At 42.6% G+C, this 19,401-nt stretch overlaps 2 protein-coding genes across 9 annotated transcripts in view; one reads left to right on the plus strand and one right to left on the minus strand.

The window, feature by feature from the left end:
• The window catches only part of LOC147124943 (ribosomal protein S6 kinase alpha-6), a 141,391-nt gene extending 138,610 nt beyond the window's left edge, over positions 1-2,781 (plus strand). For 4 of the 5 annotated variants that reach the window (XM_085995153.1, XM_085995145.1, XM_085995160.1 and 1 more), the window contains one exon: positions 821-2,781. In XM_085995153.1, coding sequence (XP_085851279.1) covers positions 821-946 — 126 coding nt within the window. In that variant the 3' untranslated portion in view covers positions 947-2,781. The remainder of the gene's footprint in view (positions 1-820) is intronic. The other variant, XM_085995169.1, reaches the window with a different exon arrangement.
• Positions 2,782-12,638: 9,857 nt separating this feature from the next.
• On the minus strand, positions 12,639-18,860 carry LOC147124944 (uncharacterized). 4 transcript variants are annotated; one of them, XM_086006058.1, is made up of 4 exons: positions 18,773-18,860; positions 18,157-18,337; positions 13,404-13,525; positions 12,639-12,829 (listed from the first exon to the last, which is right to left on the minus strand). In XM_086006058.1, the coding sequence occupies exons 2-4, from the start codon at positions 18,254-18,256 to the stop codon at positions 12,653-12,655; spliced, it is 399 nt and encodes a 132-aa protein (XP_085862184.1). In that variant the 5' UTR covers positions 18,257-18,337; positions 18,773-18,860; the 3' UTR covers positions 12,639-12,652. The 4 variants fall into 4 exon arrangements, 3 of the variants coding, with proteins under 3 accessions (XP_085862184.1, XP_085862227.1, XP_085862313.1); XM_086006101.1 differs by having other exon boundaries at positions 18,157-18,334; positions 18,773-18,853; XM_086006187.1 differs by having other exon boundaries at positions 18,777-18,843.
• Between the last annotated feature and the right edge of the window lie 541 nt (positions 18,861-19,401).

Below are 19,401 nucleotides of genomic sequence, written 5' to 3' on the forward strand. Positions count from 1 at the left end.
TCCAGTGCTCAAGTTTTTTTCTTGGAAAATCTTGCTTCCAATAGACAGTTTTCAAAAGTTGAACCGAATTAGTTAAAGGTAACAGGAATTTGTTAATTGCTTGGGTATAAAACTAGTTGACTTACAAAAGGTTACTGACATTGTTTTTCTATTGTTAATTTTCAAAAGTTGCTTTTTATAGATTTTTCAAAAGTATCAATACAGTGCATTAAATGTGTCCAAAAGCTTTCAATCCAGTGATGAGTTTGTGAAATAATTGCAAAACTGGTTGGGATCCACAGCAAATGTTCACTGTGAACCTCCTTGTTCATGTGTTGATTTCACTACGGATCACACCAGGTAAAAGTGGGCAGAAGTAGCCACTTGGGCAGGCGAGGTACTGGAGGGCAGCTGGCTCGAGTAGTACCGCACACCAGCACACAGTCAACATCTTCAGGAGTTATGGGGAGAAAATTAAACGACGGAAAGAAACGAGCAAGATTTCTCCCTGAAATAAGCTTGCTGTTTTTGTCTGATATGTCGCAGTAATATGTTTTTGCTATAATTATGGAAATAAACATAATTGACGATTTCAGTCAAGAGTACAGTGTAATTCTGGTAAGCAACTAAACTCTCAAAGATCTATGGACTGATGCTTCGGTAATATTTTCTCAGCACCTGTTTATATCCTCATATAAATGTCTATTTCCAAGACCGTGCAGGAAAAAAAATGCTGTGTTCCTTGAAAACAAAGAGATGACAATTTAACTTAGATGGTCTGAAATAAAGGTGATATTCCACAGTGTTGTGTTTCCTAATGAAGATCTGTCTTCATCCTTAGGGGGCCATGGCTGCTACATATTCTGCCCTCAACCACAAAACCCTTCGTCCAGTGTTGGAGCCAGTTGCAGCTTCAAGTTTAGCCCAACGCAGAGTTATGAAAAAGCTTACCTCAACAGACTTGTGAACTATGTATGAACCAATAATATATGACTTGTTCAATTGACTTGAATGGCAGCAAGCTCCTGGAGGTTGCACAAACTTAGAGTTTTTGCCTTTCCTTTTTTTTTACTTTGAGCATTGAGACTGGATATCAAGCTACCAAATGAGGATGTGAAGGATTAGGTTGACGGGAAGATGGAATGATCAGATTATATCAATTACAAAAGAGTTACGGAGGATAATTCATCGCACTGAATTCAGACAGGTTTACATCATGAAAGTTGAATCATATCATTGCAGTTTTGAAAAGGGCATAATATTTCTAATCAAGATGGCAATGGGATCAGCACAGTAAGGAAGTTGGTTGCTGGTGGCCTGTATTCAGAGCTGTTTTGCTTTTATGTGATCTTGTTCTAAGACATTGTTTAATTAAACTTTGTATTTTATTTATTTACTTTCATTTTCAAGAAATACAGTACTTTTAGAGAGAGTTTTATTTTGAGGTCAATTTATATATTGTCACTATAATGTCATAATGCACATCACTATTCTGGATTGTATTAAGTTGTCCGACAGCCTTAAAATTGCTCCTTGGCAAATGTCCTTTATTTGGTTTTCCACTTTTTCTGAAATTGCTAGACAGTACTTGAATTTCTGCATTTTTGTAAATATGTAAAGACTATCCAAGAGGTACATTTGACAATATTTCACCTTTGCTGTTGAGATTTACTGTGAAATCTAGAAAATGTTGACATATTTAGGACAAACACATTAACCACACCAAGATAGAAGATCCTGCAGTCCCTTAAAGTAATTTCTAAATAGACAAATGAAAACATTAGCATTGTACAGTGTTAATGTACTTCATCTTCATATGCACCACGATAACATTTTAATTTCTTCAGTTTGGTGTGGTTTATGAAGCTGAAGGTAGCTAATGATGTCATTTGGCATGGTGAGACGAAAGCTGCAATATTTCTTCTCCCATATTCTAGTCATGGTCATATTTTCAAAATCAACAAGGAGCGATCTCTTGTGTATTTGGACTAAATTAGAATCTCGGCCCTAAGCAAATGAAAAACTACAATAAAGATGAGACATATTAACATTGTTTTCACTTTTATATTATATATTCTCTTCCAGTTATGAGGGTCCTACACAACTTCAATGCCGATCACAATCCTTGCTATCCATATGTAAAAGAAAGTCCTTGACATATGCTACATGATTAATACAATTCATGCAAGTGTCTCCTTGTAATCCAATTATGCTTACAAAATTGTCCTAAAGCCAGGTGTGATGTGAATTAAATATATCTGAGGGACATCATTGCAATTATTTATAATGTGCCCATTTCCTTTTCTTAAATTCATATGTGTCACGTTGGTGAATTGTGCAGATGTATTCATGCAGAATTTTGAAGTAAACACAATGGCCTGGATTTTGCTGTAATAATAATGGTGACGCTGTCAGCGGTCGCCATTATTACTGTATAAAACTGATAGCAACTTCTGGCGTCTGCACATGCGCAGTTAAATGAGGAAATCTGGAAGTTGCTGTCGGTGATACCCTGCTCCTCCACAGGGTGCGCTCTTGCAGTCTTCACAGATGGAATCTGCACAGAAGCCACTGTTGAGGCATGAACTTCGGCTAATTACCCACTATTATCGCACTAAAGACCGATGAAAAACTTAAGCCTTGTTGAATCAGGAGTAATGGAGTTTTTAACGGCGTATTAAGTCATAATTACTGCTGAACAACCTCTCTGGCCCTGAAAAATTAATTTTTCGAATGTAGAGTCTTATTCCCTCAAGAAAATTAATGTTGCAGATTAAAAAAAATAAAATATTTTTAATAACAGTTTTTGTTTTGCTCTTATGTCTTTTCCTTAATCCCATGTGTATGACCCAATCTTTATTTCACTTCCTGTACAATGATTTAAATGTAATTTATATTTCCTGTTTTTTATTTCTTGCTTTGCTGTCTGTGAGGATTCTTCAGTTTGATTGGTTGAACAGCTTCCCTGTTCACATACACCACAGTTCCCCTGTAGAGGGCGGCAAATTCAACCTGACAGCAGAAGAGTAGAAATCTTCGCTGACAAGCCCGCTAAACTTCTGTGTGCAACTGTACGCGAGGTAAACGGCAGAAACCATTCCTTCGCTGCTCACAGCAAAAACCGGGCCATTGCTGATGATTGCAGACCGTACACCGCATGCCTTTTTTTGTAAACTTAGCTTTATTATAATGGTCACTGCTAAAATAGAGTCTCCAAAGAGTTTGACTCTGGCCAACATTTTGGCCTTTCTCCAGGGTTTTGATGTGCTAGTGTTCGAAACAGGAGTGCTGCAAGTAGGAAGCCCAACTTGTCCGAGAGTGGTTTATCTCAAGATTGAGAAAAGAGGACACAAAGGACTTGTCTTTCTGGTGGCATTCGTAAGACCGCCATAGCTCAGATCTCTGAAGGCAGGGAATTAGCATCTCGAGGCACCTGTGCAATTGGAACTTAACTCTTGGAGGGACATCCGTTAACCCTTCAGTGATAGCATATGACTCAACCGTGGCTAACGAGGGAAATTAGGGATAGCATAAGATCCAAGGAGAGGACATATAATTTGGTCAGAAAAAGCAGCAAACCTGAGGATTGGGAGCAGTTTAGGATTCAGCAAAGGAGGACAAAAGGATTAATAAAGAGGGGGAAAATAGATTGAGAGTAAGCTAGCAGGGAACATAAAAATTGACTGTAAAAGCTCCTATAGATATGTGAAGAGGAAAAGATTGGTGAAGTCAAGCGTAGGTCCCTTGCAGTCAGAATCGGGAATTTATAATGGGGAACAAAGAAATGGCTGACCAATTAAATACATACCTTGGTTCTGTCTTCACAAAGGAGGACACAAATAAGCTCCCAGAGATGTCGGGGAACATAGGGTCTAATGAGAGGGAGGAATTGAATGAAATCAGTATTTGTAGGGAAATGGTGTTAGGGAATATGACGGGATTGAAGGCCGATAAATCCCCAGGGCCTGATAATCTACATCCTAGGGTACTTAAGGAAGTGGTCCTAGAAATAGTAGATGCATTGCTGGTCATCTTCCAAACAGTTCCCATGGATTGGAGGATAGCTAATGTAACCCCACTATTTAAGAAGGGTGGTAGAGAGAACGGGGAATTATAGCCTGACATCGGTAGTGGGGAAAATGCTAGAGTCCATTTTACAAGATGTAATAGCAGCGCACTTGGAAAACTGACGGGATCGGACAAAGTCAACATGGATTTACAAAAGGTAAATCTGCTTGAGTAATCTACTGGAATTTTTTGAAGATGTAGCTGGTAGAATAGATAAGGGAGAACTAGTGGATGTGGTGTATTTGGACTTTCAGAAGGCTTTCGATAAGGTCCCGCATAAGAGATTAGCGTGTAAAGTTAAAGCACATGGGATTGGGGGTAAGGTACTATCTTGGATAGAGAACTGGTTGGCAGACAGGAAGCAAAGAGTTGGAATAAACGGGTCTTTTTCTGAGCGGCAGGCAGTGACTAGTGGGGTACCGCAGGGATTGGTGCTTGGACCCCAGCTATTCACAATATATATAAATGATCTAGACGAGGGAACTGGATGTAATATCTCCAAGTTTGCAGACGACACAAAGCTGGGTGGGCGTGTGTTTTGAGGAGGATGTAGAGAAACTCCAGTATGATTTGGACAGGTTGGGTGATTGGGCAGAAACATGGCAAATACAGTATAATGTGGATAAATGCGAGGTTATCCACTTCGGTGGCAAAAACAGGAAGACATTATTATCTGAACGGCAATAAATTGGGAAAAGGAAGTGCAACGAGACCTGGGTGTCCTTGTACGCCAGTCGCTGAAGGTAAGCATGCAAGTGCAGCAGGCGGTTAAGAAGGCAAATGATATGTTGGCCTTCATAGTGAGAGGATTTGAATACAGGAGCAAGGAAGTCTTGCTGCAGTTGTACAAGGCCTTGGTGAGACCACACCTTGAGTATTGTGTGCAGTTTTGGTCGCCTTATCTGAGGAAGGATGTTCTTGCCATGGAGGGAGTGCAGCGAAGACTCACCAGACTGATACCTGGGATGGCAAGAATGACGTATGAGGAAAGATTGGGTCGATTAGGCTTATATTCGCTAGAGTTTAGAAGAATGAGAGGGGATCTCATTGAAACATAAAATTCTAACAGGACTAGACAGACTAGATGCAGGAAGGATGTTCCCGATGGCGGGAGAGTCCAGAACCAGGGGTCACAGTCTAAGGATAAGGGGCAAGCCATTTAGGACAGAGATGAGGAGGAATTTCTTCACCCAGAGAGGTGAACCTGTGGAATTCTCTGCCACACAGGGCAGTTGAGGCCAATTCATTAAATATATTCAAGAAGGAGTTACATATATTTCTTAAGGCTAAAGGGATATGGGGAGAAAGCAGGGACAGGGTACTGAATTTGGATGATCAGCCATGATCTCATTAAATGGCGGCGTGGGCACAAGGGGCTGAATGGCCTACTCCTGCTCCTATCTTCTATGTTTCTATGTAACTTTGGTTGTGCATAAAGGCTGAGATAAAGACCATGTTGAAGATGGTCATCTGCATGGTGGCTAAGCCTCACCGTCAAAATCAGTTCTTCATAGTTCATTAAAAAAAAATCAACTTCCCCCCTAGAAATTCTGCTTTTTGTCTACTATCCCATCATTCATCAAATTAATTCTGTTCAAGTATACCAATTATGTTCCATTCAGGTTTAGCACACACTGGTGGGCAATCTTGTTACAATCTTGGATCACTTTATCTGCAGTGCTGCAATTTATCTGGAGCTGGTCGGTGGAGTGTTTGAAGCCATTTGTGAGCAGTTGATGAGGACTGCATCATCTGGAATGAAACTGTACAAAACTAAAGACAGAAATTCCTGGGTGTTTTTTTTGTCACAACACCATCCTCCAGCATTAACCATAATTGAATTTTGAAGATGGGTGAACACCTAAAATTTAACCTGTCTTTCCCTTATAGGTGCTGACTGACTTGCTCCCTATTTCCAGCATTTAATGTTTTTATTTCAGATGTCCAGCATTTTTATGGGTTTTTTCTTTTTAATCACAAGTCTCAGGATTTCACAGTCAAATTGCTGCCACCAAATACCATTTCTAAGAAAGAATAGGGCAAAGTCTAGCCATGAATTTTTGTTAAAACGCCACCTGTGGCATTGTACAAAACAATTGCCCTCTGCTTAACCGTGTTTTTTGTTTCAATGAATACCAGCACAATTGTCCAAAGGAAGAAATAGCTTACATCCCCAATCGTACTAATGACATCTTCCACTTAAAAGAAAGGTCAATGTGTGGACTAGAGATTGAGAATTTATGAAGGATTTCTTTGTCTACATTGGGCCGTATTTCCTGATGTGTACGTGCTGTGTACACACCCGTAGGGACACTGGAAATGCCGGTTTCAGGCATGCGAAGCGCATGCATTGAATACTGGTATTTCCGATCTGTCAAGAATGCTCTTGACCGATCGGACACCTGCCCTGGAGAAGGGCCTCTGCGGGCGGAAAGTTCCACTTTCTGGAGAACCTCCGCCCGCAGAACACCCTTAGAAATCTTACGCCTGGTAAAAGCAAGGCCTGCTTTTACCAACATAAGAGTTGAAAAAAAGTTTTTTTTTTTAATTGTCATTTATCATTTAAAAATACTTTTTTTTTAAAAGGTAAGTTTTTTTTAGCCCCGTTAAAAACTTAAATTTTTTTCAAAAAATTACATTTTTGTTTAAAATATTTAATTTATTGTAATTTCAACTCATTTTAAAAATGTGATGGTTTTTAAAATTTATTTAATGTTTTTCTGTGTTTTTGGGGTGATCCCCATTCATATATTTGACAGGTCTATCTGTCAAGTGTATGAAGGGAGATTCCCTTCTCCTATTGGCACCCCATGGCCCACGTGATCCCAGGGACGCTTGCGAACTGCATACGCCTCTGGGATACGTGGGCCCTGCGCATTTCGAGTTTGGAGAGGCCCAGGAGCAGAGGTTATGTTTATGTTAATGTATTACAAGCCAAATGAATGTTGAATGTTTAAATGTCTTAATCTAAATGCACACTCTCGGGAGCCGCAAGCCTACATTTCGTTGTACTGCACTTGTGCACTAACAATGACAATAAAGTTGATTATGATTAGGTATACGCACCTCGGGAGCCCTCAGGTAAGGGTAAGGTAAGATTTTTTCCAGATTGGAGGCCTCCGATCGGAAAATACGGGCCATTATCTTTAGCTATAAAGAGACTTTCTGAGCATAGCTCACCTTATTAAAGCTGCTGTCACAGCATCTTTAGCTGCATCAATCCTATAGGATCTCAGTATTATTTTTGATCGCACCGATACACTGTGCAACAGCATTTCTCAAAGCCGGTATCCCGGTACAATCAGTTAGCTCACCTGAGATCAGTGGATGCTATCCCATCTGAAGAAGCAGGATTTCCTCCTTCCGGGGCTTGCTGGAGCACAGGAAATGGGACACCAGCACTCATATTTATGAAAATGGACACATCTTTTTAAAAAAAATTCCTTTTCAGGATATGGACATCGCTAGCAAGGCCAACATTTATTACCCATCATTAGTTGCCCTTGAAGGTGGTGGTGAGCTTGCTTGAACTGCTGCAGCCCATGTGGTGAAAGTACTCACACTGCTGTTGGGGAGTTCCAGGATTTTGACCCAGTGGCGATGAAGGAGCAGCGATATATGTCCATGTCAGGATGGTATGGAAAACTTGGAGGCCATGGTGTTGCTTTTACCAGCATAAGAGTTGAAAAAAGTAAAAACTGCTGCCCTTCTAGCCGTTAGAAGTTGCAGGTTTGGGAGTTGCTATTGAAGAAGCCTTGGCAAGTTGCTGCAGTGCATCCTGTAGATGATGCACACTGCAGCCATGGTGTGCCGGTGGTGGAGGGAGTGGAAGTTTAAAAGTGATGGATGAGCTGCCAATCAAGCAGACTGCTTTGCCCTGGAAGGTGTCGAGCTTCATGAATCTCGCTTCAACTGCATCCATGCAGGCAAGTGGAGACTATTCCATCACATTTGGTGACTACAATTCGTGCTTTGCTGGGCTTGCAGATTGCAGAACATTATGGGGACTCGTAAAGGTTCTGTTGTCGACCTATCTGCAAACCAAATGTTCCCAGTGTTTCAGTGTGGACAACCACAAATGTCATGTAGTAGAATTAAACAACTTCAGTGGCTCCTCGTATGCAAAATGGATAACCCATTGCTACAGTGGAGCTTCTGTTTATCCCAGCCTTAAGCTTGCCAGATTTTTTTGTCCTCAAAAAATGCAGGAAAATCTAGAAAGCGTTAGAGGGACTCAAACAGCTGTTGCCAGAGTAATAAGCCGTTTGCCTAAGAGGCACTGCAGGTGTGTGTGGCACCTTGTCATATGCACTGGGTGAAGCGTATGCAGAAAAACTTGTTTTGTGTATGCCAGCTATACATACACACATCTTATTGTTTCTTTGATTGTGGAAAGGTAGGTATAGTAGCTTAGTGGTTATGGAACTGGATGAGCAATCTATAGGTTGAGAGTTCAAATCCCAGCAGAGTGCATTGTAAAATTGAATTCAATTCAATGTGAGATGGTACCAGAAAATGACCGTGAGAACTGTCTAGACCCTAAGCCTCTCTGCCTCGCTACCATATCCAACATGGAAGGGAACCAGCCACCTCTAATCAGTCTGGCTGGTATCTGGAACACAGTCCCACATTGTGATTGATTTTTAATGTCCTCGGGGCAACGAATATTGTTTTGCCCACTATCCAACAGCAAATGGATAACAGTACCTTGACAACTAAGCTGTTGCAACAGTGTTAGTGTAAGAGTGGTCCAGGATATAGAGTTCCCAAAGTTGTTAATGCAAATTGGAAACAGTTGGCATCCCAGCACTGATCCCTGGGGCACCCACTCAGTACTTCACCCTCCCACAACATCACTACTCTAATAAATAATAAAGCTCCGATACTTCCTTTCAATTTTGTGTCCTTGAATTCCCACTGCTTTAAGTCTATGAAGCAGCCTTTCATATGGAACTTTGTCAAGGGTTTTCTGGATGCCCATGCAGTAATGCTTTGAAGGTGGTTGAAATGTAATTCTAGTAAATTACCACAGAAGCATACTATGTAATCAGTGTACAGAACTTTGGTGTTTGTCTTTTTTGCTCAGCTGGATGCTGGTCACTTACAGAAACCCATCACCACATTTTAGAGCCTTCATACTATGCCACTGAGAAATTCAAACAGCTAGAGTTTCTGTTTGCTCAATATAGAGCTTCAGCAGCATCTCCACAATTCAACCATGGCAGAAATCGAGTGCTGGATATGTGAACATGTTTGCTCATACCTGGGCTCCAGGTAGCACCTGTCATCCCAACTCAAAGTTTCCTCATTAGCTATATGTCAGATGTATACCTTCAGAAAGTTGAAGGACCTACTCAGGGCAGCAAGTGATGTCAGCTATCTTGATGTACCACACATCCAAGTCCACCGCTGCATACTAGGCTTACTGGTCACCACCGCTTAATCAAGATTTTTGTGTGCGGACATTGGCAAAGAGACGTGCCTTCCGTGAGGCTGTCTATTCCTCTGGGGTACTCAGTGACAGGTCAGTTTAGGCTGGAGCCTTCCCTCTCCCATCTGTTTCCCCCTCTGCAACAAATCTAGCTCACAGTTTGGTCCTGAACTTTGTACATGGGCTGGAGGAAGCCCTTCTGTTGCATGTCAAGGAGTTCTGAACAATGAAGGAGAACTGTTTGGGTACATGCCTTGTATGCCACTGCCAAAACCCGCATTGACACTTTGCTGTCCCTGAAGAAGGATGCGAAACCAAAATGTTCTTTGACCTTTGTCAATACTGTTCAGGTTGAAGTTGGCATCCACCAGGACTCCTAGGTGCTCAGATGAATCAACAATTGTAATAGATGCTCCTGTATTTTCCAGTTAATGGTCCAGATATTCCGATCCCTACGGGTGAGTATGGGCTGTGTACCCACCCGTAGGGACATCGGAAGTGCCGGTTTCAGGCATGCGCTGGAAACCGTCTTGACAGATCCTCCGGGTGCTCGAGAAAAGGGCCTCTGCGGGGAGATAGTTCCACTTTTTGGAGACACTCCACCTGCAGAAAACACTTACAATTCTTACGCCTGGTAAAAGTAGGCGTAAGGCCTGCTTTTACCAGGGTAAGAGCTGAAAAAAGTTTTTTCAAACATTTTTTTCCGCTGGTTATCATTTTAAAATGCTTTTTAAAAAAGGCAAGTTTATTTTTAGCCCTGTAAAAATCTTTAATTATTTTTTTCAAAAAAATAAATTTTTGTTTAAAATACTTAATTTATTGTAATTTCAAGTCATTTTAAAAATGTGATGTTTTTAAAATTTATTTAAAGTTTTACTATGTTTTTGGGGTGATCTCCATTCATATATTTGACAGGTCTTCCTGTCAAGTGTATGAAGGGAGATTCCCTACTGTGATTGGTTCCCCATTGCTCACGTGATCCCAGGGACGCTGCGAACTACATGCGCCTCTGGGATACGTGGGCCCTGCGCATTTGCAGTTTGGAGAGGTCCAGCATTGGAACTGTGCGCGTCCCGGGAGCCCTCCGGTAAGGGCGTAGATTTTTCCAGTTCGCAGGCCTCCGCCCGTGGGAGGCCTGCGATCGGAAAATATGGGCCAATATCTTTGAGATGCCATCTTGAGTTGTACAAAGCCCACTGGGGGCAGCCAGTACCATAACTCGCTGGCTAGCTCATTGTTCAAAGCAGTGAGTAGAATGCACTAGATTCCCAGGTGAGTTCACCGACAATATCATTTGAAAAGGAAGAGTGCATTTCTTTCAGAATTGCCCAGGAGAGACTCCAACACACAGAGAAGACAGGAGCAGGAGTAGGCCATTCAGCCCCTCGAGCCTGCTCCGCCATTCAATGTGATCATAGCTGATCATCCAAATTCAGTACCCTGTCCCTGCTTTCTCCCCATATCCCTTGGTCCCCTTAGCCTTAAGAAATTGATTGATGAAGACATTGAATAGAATAACTGACGGTGAGCAATCTGCTTCACTCTTTCAACAGACAGGTTCACTGAGACTTCTGTCATACACAGATCTTGGAGCTGGAGTGCGTAGTATGGATAAAATCCAAGATTTGGCCTTGTATTCCCATAGCATCCAACTTCTTGGGAACATAGGAATAGTAGTAGGCCATGCAGTCCCTTGAGACCTGTTCTGCCATTCAGTTAGATCATGGCTGATCTGTATCTTAACTCCATCTAGCCGCCTTGTTTCTGCACCCTTTAATACCTGTGCCTAACAAAAATCTGTCAATCTCAGTTTTGAAAATTTCAATTGACCTAATCTCAACAGCATTTTGGGGGAGAGAGTTTCAGATTTCCACCACCCTTTGAGTGAGGAAGTGCTTCCTGACCACCCCTGAATGGCCTAGCTCTAATTTTAAGGTTATACCTCCTTGTTCTGGACTCCCCCACCAGAGGAGATAGTTTCTCTCCATCTACCCGATCAACCCCTTTAATCATCTTAAACGTGTCAATTCTTCATGAGCACTGCATGAGTCACAGTCAAAAGCCTTGCGTGAATCGATGAACGCAAGGTAAGGAGATTTCCCCAAACCTTTAGCACTGTGATCTTGTATAAAGCTGCCCTATACGTTCCTTACAACAGCCTTCCTCCCTGGCCTCTTCGCAGGCCTCCAGAGCACCCGATATATGTGCTCCGACAGCTCAACGAACCACATTAACAGCAGCTAAAAATCAGTGAGGTTCTTGGTTAGGACGAGTTTGGATCTCCCTTCTTGAATGGAAGCCATTTGTCAAACACCAAGGCCCAGATTTTACTGCCAAAGTAATGATGCTCGCCATTATTAATGTGTAAATTGTTCGGCAACTTGTGGCAAGGAAGAGATACCCCGTGAATTGCAAATGGCCGATTTGCACCACTCTGCCGTTAGCCTCGCAAAAATGGCAGCTCGCCCTCAATCTCCCTGTGAGTTTCATGAAGTTGCTGCATTTTAACATTAATTGCCAATTAAACTCGGCGCCGAAAGTTAGGGTTGATACTTAACAGCATAAGTATCTTTTTAATGAGATTTATGTTCCTGCAATGCCACTTAACTTCTCCAGCCCAAAAAGGGAACAATTGAAACTGTGGAGTCTCATTCCTGCATGTAGTAAATTGTGAAAGATTTTTTTAACATTTTATGGTTTTCATTTTTTTCTTACTTTTCCTTTCTGTCTCTTAATCCAATATTTCCCTCTTTATTTCTCTTTCTGTACCTGATTTGACTCTAATTCACTCTCCTCTGTTCCTCTGCTTTTTTTCTCTATCCTTAAATCTCATTGGTTATGGAGGTACACTGTTGGCCCCACCGTTCACTAAGGTCCCAGATGCCCCGTTGCCTTTGCCACGCCATTATCAGCTCGCACTTCCAGCAAGTCACAGCACAAAAGAATTACGAGCTGAAGGGTACAAGAAAAAGTGTAACTACCAGGGCACACTGTGAGATACCCTGCTCCCGCAAATTCTGGGCCCAAGGTTATGATCCTATTCACCAGTTTAATAAGTGAGACACAGTATCAGCATGTTAGTAACCTTACTGACAGGTACTGGTTAAACCAACAAATTTCATACTATGCAACACACTGAAAGTAAACCAGACTCTGCAAGTTCTTATCCACAGTTTATTTATTTTTCTCAGACCAGAACATTGGCCCAGAGACAGGCACAGGCAGGACTCTCATCCCACCAATTTTCAAATATCGATATCCAGATTCAGCTGGTTTGAACTCTCCTAGTTTGCTACTTCCCGGCTTGAAGTTTTCTGTCTTGTCTTGTGCAAATTCTTCTGCTAAAATCTCCTCCAGATTTAAGCAACATGGAAGTTTGGTTATTAACAGAAAACAGCTTTTTATCATTAGTGTATTATTGATAGTGCAGTTCTGACTGGAGTGAATTCATTTTTTTAATGTCTTCTCATATATTTAAGAGAATGGATTAGATTATAGCAATTCCGTAACCAAAATTTATTTTAAAAAACAGTTAGAGCTATATCAACACCGAGGTCAGGGGCTGGACCGGTACCGAGGTCAGGGGCTGGACCGGTACCGAGGTCAGGGGCTGGACCGGTACCGAGGTCAGGGGCTCTACTGTTAGAGAATTCTGTACCAAATTGGGTTTTAATAAATAATCTGTCGACCCAAGAGATTTGCATATGTCAGCTTTTAATTATAGAGTGAAAACGCGAGTTTGACTCTTAGATCAGTGATATCTGCTGGCGATAAAACAGATGGATGCTTTACGGGTTTATATGACTTTACTCCATTACGCATCATCCACTAATATCGGCAACAGTAATTTTCTCGCCTCTAATGTCTGCTGATTTTTTTAAAATTTAAACATTAGTTTGTTACATTCTGTGAAAGTGAAACCTACTTCCATTTCGTGCAGATGTATTGGGTGTTTTGATGGCAGCCTTTTATTTGGGCATCTCGGCTTTTCAAAGCCATGGTTTATATGAAGCTTTGATCGTTCCAAGTTGAAAATAGCATCCAGATCTGTAAAGGAAAGTGACAATATTGTTTTCCCATATGGCAAACATAACTCGAGCTTTGTAACAATCCTGTCCTCCACTTGTTTTTTTACAACGTATATCTAAGAAAAGAACAGTAGTGGAGATTGCTGTTACATTGCCCATAATACTACAATTTTGAGTACATTTAAACTGTGAAATGAATAGTATTCCCCCTAAAACAATTATGATTACAGGTGTACACAGTATTATTTTAGTCCATTTTTCGATTACACCTCTATGAAGCACCTTGGGACGTTTTCTAAATTAAAGTTGCTACATAAATACAAGTTGTTTATGTACCTTATGAGATGGCAAAATGGAGGTTCAACATTTTCCTTCCATTTACTGTAAAATTAATAGAGATATCTTCAGTGCAGACAGGCAATTCACCAATGGCTCACTGGTCCTTTGGTTGCTATGTCATTCTTTGCATGGTAACTTACTCATTGAGTACTGTGATTGGTCTGTGGGGAACAATGGGAATTGTTCATCTGTCATTGGTCAGTGGTAGCCATGTGACCATAACAAGCAATGACATCCCAAGGACAATGTGATTTCATGGAGCAGTTTCAACTAAGTTTTTTTCCCCGGAGAAGTGCTTCCATGGTCAGACATAGAATATTAGGGGTGGGTTCAACCTTTTCTTCCTATATATTATAACATTAATTAAAAATGTGAAACAGACTGATGAGCAATGGAATAGCAAGTCATGTAAATATTCAAAGACATTGAGTATATTAAATGTATATATAACAATTTTTGTATTTGAGCAATGCCATGCCAGATAATCGAATACCTGTATAATAGCAAAATACTGCGGATGCTGGAAATCTGAAATAACAACAGAAAATGCTGGAAATACTCAGCAGGCCAGGTAGCATCCATGGAGAGAGAAACAGAGTTAACGTTTCAAGTCTGGGACCCTTCATCAGAGCTGGAAAAAGCTGGAGATGTAACATATTAAGCAGGCGCAGAGACGTGGGGGGGGGGGGGAGCGGGGTGGTTAGGAGGGGAGGAAGGAATTGAAAGAACACCCTGTACTTCTGTAAGAGGCAGGAAAGATAAAATGTTGCAAATGGGAATGGCAAAAATCATACTGCATGAAAAATGGGGGCAGGGATAATTATCTGAAATTGTTGAACTCGATGTTGAGTCCGGCAGGCTGCAAAGTGCCCAATCGAAAGATGAGGTGCTGTTCCTCGAGCTTACGTTGAGCTTCATTGGAACAATGCAATAGCCCGAGGACAGAGAGATCAGAGTGGGAGTGAAGCGGTGAATTAAAGTGACAGGCGACCGGAAGTTCAGGGTCACCCTTACGGACTGAATGGAGGTGTTCCGCAAAGCAGTCGCCCAATCTGCGTTTGGTCTCCCCAATGCAGAGGAGACCGCATCGTGAGCAGCGAATACAGTGTATTAAATTGCAAGAAGTACAAGTAAATCGCTGTTTCACCTGGAAGGGGTGTTTGGGGCCCTGGACAGTGGGAAGGGAGGAGGTAAAAGGGCATATGTTGCATCTCCTGCGCTTGCACGGGAGGGTGCCAGGTGAAGGAGAAGGGCTGTTGGGGGTGGTTGAGGAGTGGACCAGGGTGTCGCGGAGGGAGCGGTCCCTTTGGAATGCTGAAAGGGGAGGTGAGGGGAAGATGTGTTTGGTGGTGGGATCACGTTGGAGGTGACGGAAATGGCGGAGGATGATCCGTTGAATGTGGAGGCTAGTGGGGTGAAAGGTGAGGTCAAGGGGAACCCTTTCGTGGTTCTGGGAGGGAGGGGAAGGGGTGAGAGCAGAAGTGCGGGAAATGGAACGGACACGGTCAAGGGCCGTGTCAACCACGGTAGAGGGGAATCCTCGGTTGAGGAAAAAGGAAGACATGTTGGTAGCACTAGTATGGAAGGTGGCATTGTCAGAACAGACGCAGCGGAGACGGAGAAACTGGGAGAATGGAATAGAGTCCTTACAGGAAGAGGGGTGGGAGGAAGTGTAGTCCAGGTAGCTGTGGGAGTCGGTGGGCTGGTAATGGATGTTTGTTGAAAGCCGATCACCAGAAATGGAGACGGAGAAGTCAAGGAAGGGAAGAGTCGGAGATGGACCATGTGAAGGTGAGGGAAGGGTGGAAATTGGAAGTAAAGTGAATGAACTTATCTAGTTCAGGGCGAGAGCAGGAAACAGCACCAATACAGTCATCGATGTACTGGAAAAAGAGGCGAGGGAGGGGACCTCAGTAGTAGTGGTTAGCACTGTTGCCTCACAGCGCCAGAGACCCGGGTTCGAATCCGGCCTCGGGCGACTGTCTGTGTGGAGTTTGCACATTCTCCCCGTGTTTGCGTGGGTTTTCTCCGGGTGCTCCGGTTTCCTCCCACAGTCCAAAGATGTGCGGGTTAGGTTGATTGGCTATGATAAATTGACCCTTAGTGTTAGGGGGATTAAATACGTGGGGTTACAGGGATAGGGTGGGATATGTGTTGGTGTAGGGGTTACGGGGATCGGGTGGGCTATGTGTCGGTGCAGGCTCGATGGGCCGAAATGGCCTCTATCTGCACTGTGGGGTTTCTGTGTGATTTCTGTGTGTGACTGGAAATAAGAATGTTCCACATATCCCATGAACAGGCAGGCATAGCTAGGGCCCATGCGGGTTCCCATAGCAACACCCTTAATTTCGAGGAAGTGAGTGGAGTCAAAGGAGAAGTTGTTCAATGTGAGAACAAGTTCAGCCAGGCGGAGGAGGGTGGTGGTGGATGGGGACTGGCTGGGCCTCTGTTCAAGGAAGAAACGGAGCGCCCGAAGGCCGTCCTGGTGGGGGATGGAGGTGTAGAGGGATTGGACGTCCATTGTGAAAAGGAGACGGTTGGGGCCAGGAAACTGGAAACTGTTAAAGTGACGGAGGGCGTCGGAAGAGTCGCGAATGTAGGTGGGAAGAGACTGGACAAGGGGAGAAAAAATAGAGTCGAGATAGGGCGAGAGAAGTTATGTGGGGTAAGAACAGGCTGAAACGATGGGTCTACCAGGGCAGTCCTGTTTGTGGATCTTGGGAAGGAGGTAGAAGCGGGCTGTGCGGGGTTGGGGGACTATGAGGTTGGCGGCCATGGAGGGAAGATCTCCAGAGTAGATGAGGTCAGTGACACACTTGGAAACAATGGCTTGATGTTTGCTAGTGGGGTCATGGCCTAGGAGGAGGTGTTGGAGAGTTGGCGTTCAGCTTCCGCACAGTAGAGGTCGGTTCGCCGCACAACAGCACCACCCTTATCAGCAGGTTTAATGATAATGTTAGGGTTGGATCGGAGAGAATGGAGTGCTGCAAGTTCAGAGGGAGGTAGGTTGGAGTGTGAGAGGGGAGCAGAGAAATGGAGACGGCCGATGTCACGTCGGCAGTTAGCAATGAAAAGATCTAGAGAGGGTAAGAGGCCAGAGGGAGGGGTCCAAGTAGAACGAGAATTTAGAAAGCGGGAGAAAGGATCAGCCATGCGGGGGGAAGACTCCTGGCCAGAGAAGTGGGCATGGAGACGAAGGCGACGGAAGAAGAGCTCAGCATCGTGCCGAGCTCGAAATTCATTCAGATGGGGGCGTAAGGGGATGAAGCTCAGGCCTTTGCTGAAGACTAATCGTTCGGGGCCAGAGAGGGGAAGGTCAGAGGGGATAGTGAAAACACGGCAGTGGGTAAGATTGGAAGAAGGGATGGGATCAGAGGAAAGTAATCTAATACCCGTGTTGTAAATATTCGATTTGAGATGACTGTATCAATAGAGACCACTGATTAGATGCAAAGGACAGGGTAACCTGAAGAGGAATAATGGCCTCCGATCTGGGAAAAATCTACGAACTTACCTGCTGGCTCCGTAGGTCCTGACATTTCTGCTCCTGGGCCCCTCCTGCTGCACGCACGCAGAGGCCCAGGTATCCCGGGAGCGCAGGTAGTTTGCAAGCGTCCCTGGGATCACGTGGGCCATGGGGAACCAATCAAAGAAGGGAATCCCCCTGCACACTTCTGACAGGTCTCTCTGGATAGACCTGTCAAAAGTATGAATGGGGATCACGCAAAAAACACACTAAAACATTAAAAAAATTAAATCACGTATTTAAAATTAGTTAAAATTACATTAAATTCAATATTTTAAACAAAAATTAAATTTATTGATAAAAATAATTAACGTTTTTTATGGGGCTAAAAATAAACGTACCTTTTTTAAAACTATTTTAAAATTATAAATGAGTGCAAAAAAAAATATTTTTTTACTTTTTTAAACTCTTATGCTGGTAAAAGCAGGCCTTACACCTGCTTTTCCCAGGCGTAAGATTTTTTTAAGGTTTTCAGTGGGCAGAGGTTGTGCAGAAAGCGGAACTCTCCACCCACAGAGGCCCTTCTCCAGGGCAGGTGTGCGATCTGTCAAGAGGATTCTTGACAGATTCCGGAAGTGCCGGTTTTCATCGCATGCGCTTCGCATGGCTAAAACCGGCACTTACGAGGCCCCTACAGGTGCATACACACCTCGTATGCACCCGTAGGGATCGGAAATTACGGGCCATTATCTCAAGGGTCAAGAACAGCAATATCAAGAGAATAGAGAGGAATATTTGACCAGTTTCTCTTGGATAAAAAAACCTCCACTGCTTTCTGTACAAACCTAATATTGCTTTCTGATCAGAAGAGATTTCCAAGTACTTATCTTCGTTGCATGTTTGTGGTGAAGCAGGAGCTGTGCACTCAGCATAGTCTTCAGCCATGGTAACTTGTGTGAATTTAGTCTTTTTGATTAAATGGTTTTGGTTTTCTCATCCACAGTGGTTGCTAGAATTTGCCGCCTTCTGGGGGAAAAAACAAGTAGTTTTTTTTTCAGAAATCAATCTGTCAAAACTTTTTACTTCCAAACCAAAGCCTCGAAAGGACTGTTGGAGATATTTTTGGACATTTTCTTCACATGGTGACATTACCACAAATTATTTATCTCAGACCTCAAGCTGCTTTCAGAAATTAATCCTTCTGGCTGGCTTCTTTCAACTTGCAGTTTACTCTGCATTCCGCAGTATAAAACATACCTCTATATCACTTTCTGGCTAATTATTGATAATATACAGATAGCAGCATTTTGTAAATATCACATCTTCCCCAGTTTTAATGAAGCAAAAACACACATGAACATATCATGATAAACATCAAATACATGACTGCAAAGTTCTTGTGAAAATCCCCATCACCACACTTTTCAGAAAGTAGGTGTCACAAATAATTTGTTCACTTACATACTTATCTCAGCCTTATTTAGAAAGTATGTTTCTATTCATGGACAGAAGTGTATTCAATCTCAGCTCAAGGTTGATGATAGACAATGATTATTTTGTTCATTGTTCAAAACATAATTTCTTGTATAGGAGCAGGATTGTGATCTCATAATGAATTCAACAGTGAGTTCATAATAGCTCTTAAGTGTCTACCTTATAAAGTTCCATGATGCCTTCTAAAGTTTATCTAAAACTAATGTCCTTGTGTTCTTGCAATCCTCAAATGAACGTAAAATCATATTTTAAAAATCTACTTAATATATGCAGCAGCTAGTATAAATATTGGATGTACTTTGCACTGGCAACATTGAAAGAACATATTGGGTCATATTTGGTGTGCCCAATTTTCTAGCAATTTCAGTGCAGTAAGGAAATGGTAGAAAGATGTGAGCAGATGAAAGTTATTCCATATTAATGATGTTTTCACTCAGAAAATATGGTCCCCGGGTTCCCTCTGCCTGTTGGTGTGAAATCACTGTAGTGTGGGTGGACGGTGACAGAGTTGGGGGAGGAGGCAGTTGCACCAGGTTTTCCCCCATTGTTAGATAATCATGCACTATGTCTTTATATATGCATTTTTCGGATGCGAC

The sequence above is a fragment of the Somniosus microcephalus genome, chromosome 1 (assembly GCF_052327205.1).
Source record: "Somniosus microcephalus isolate GS21.2 chromosome 1, FLI_Smic_1.0, whole genome shotgun sequence".
NCBI classification, from domain to species: domain Eukaryota; kingdom Metazoa; phylum Chordata; class Chondrichthyes; order Squaliformes; family Somniosidae; genus Somniosus; species Somniosus microcephalus.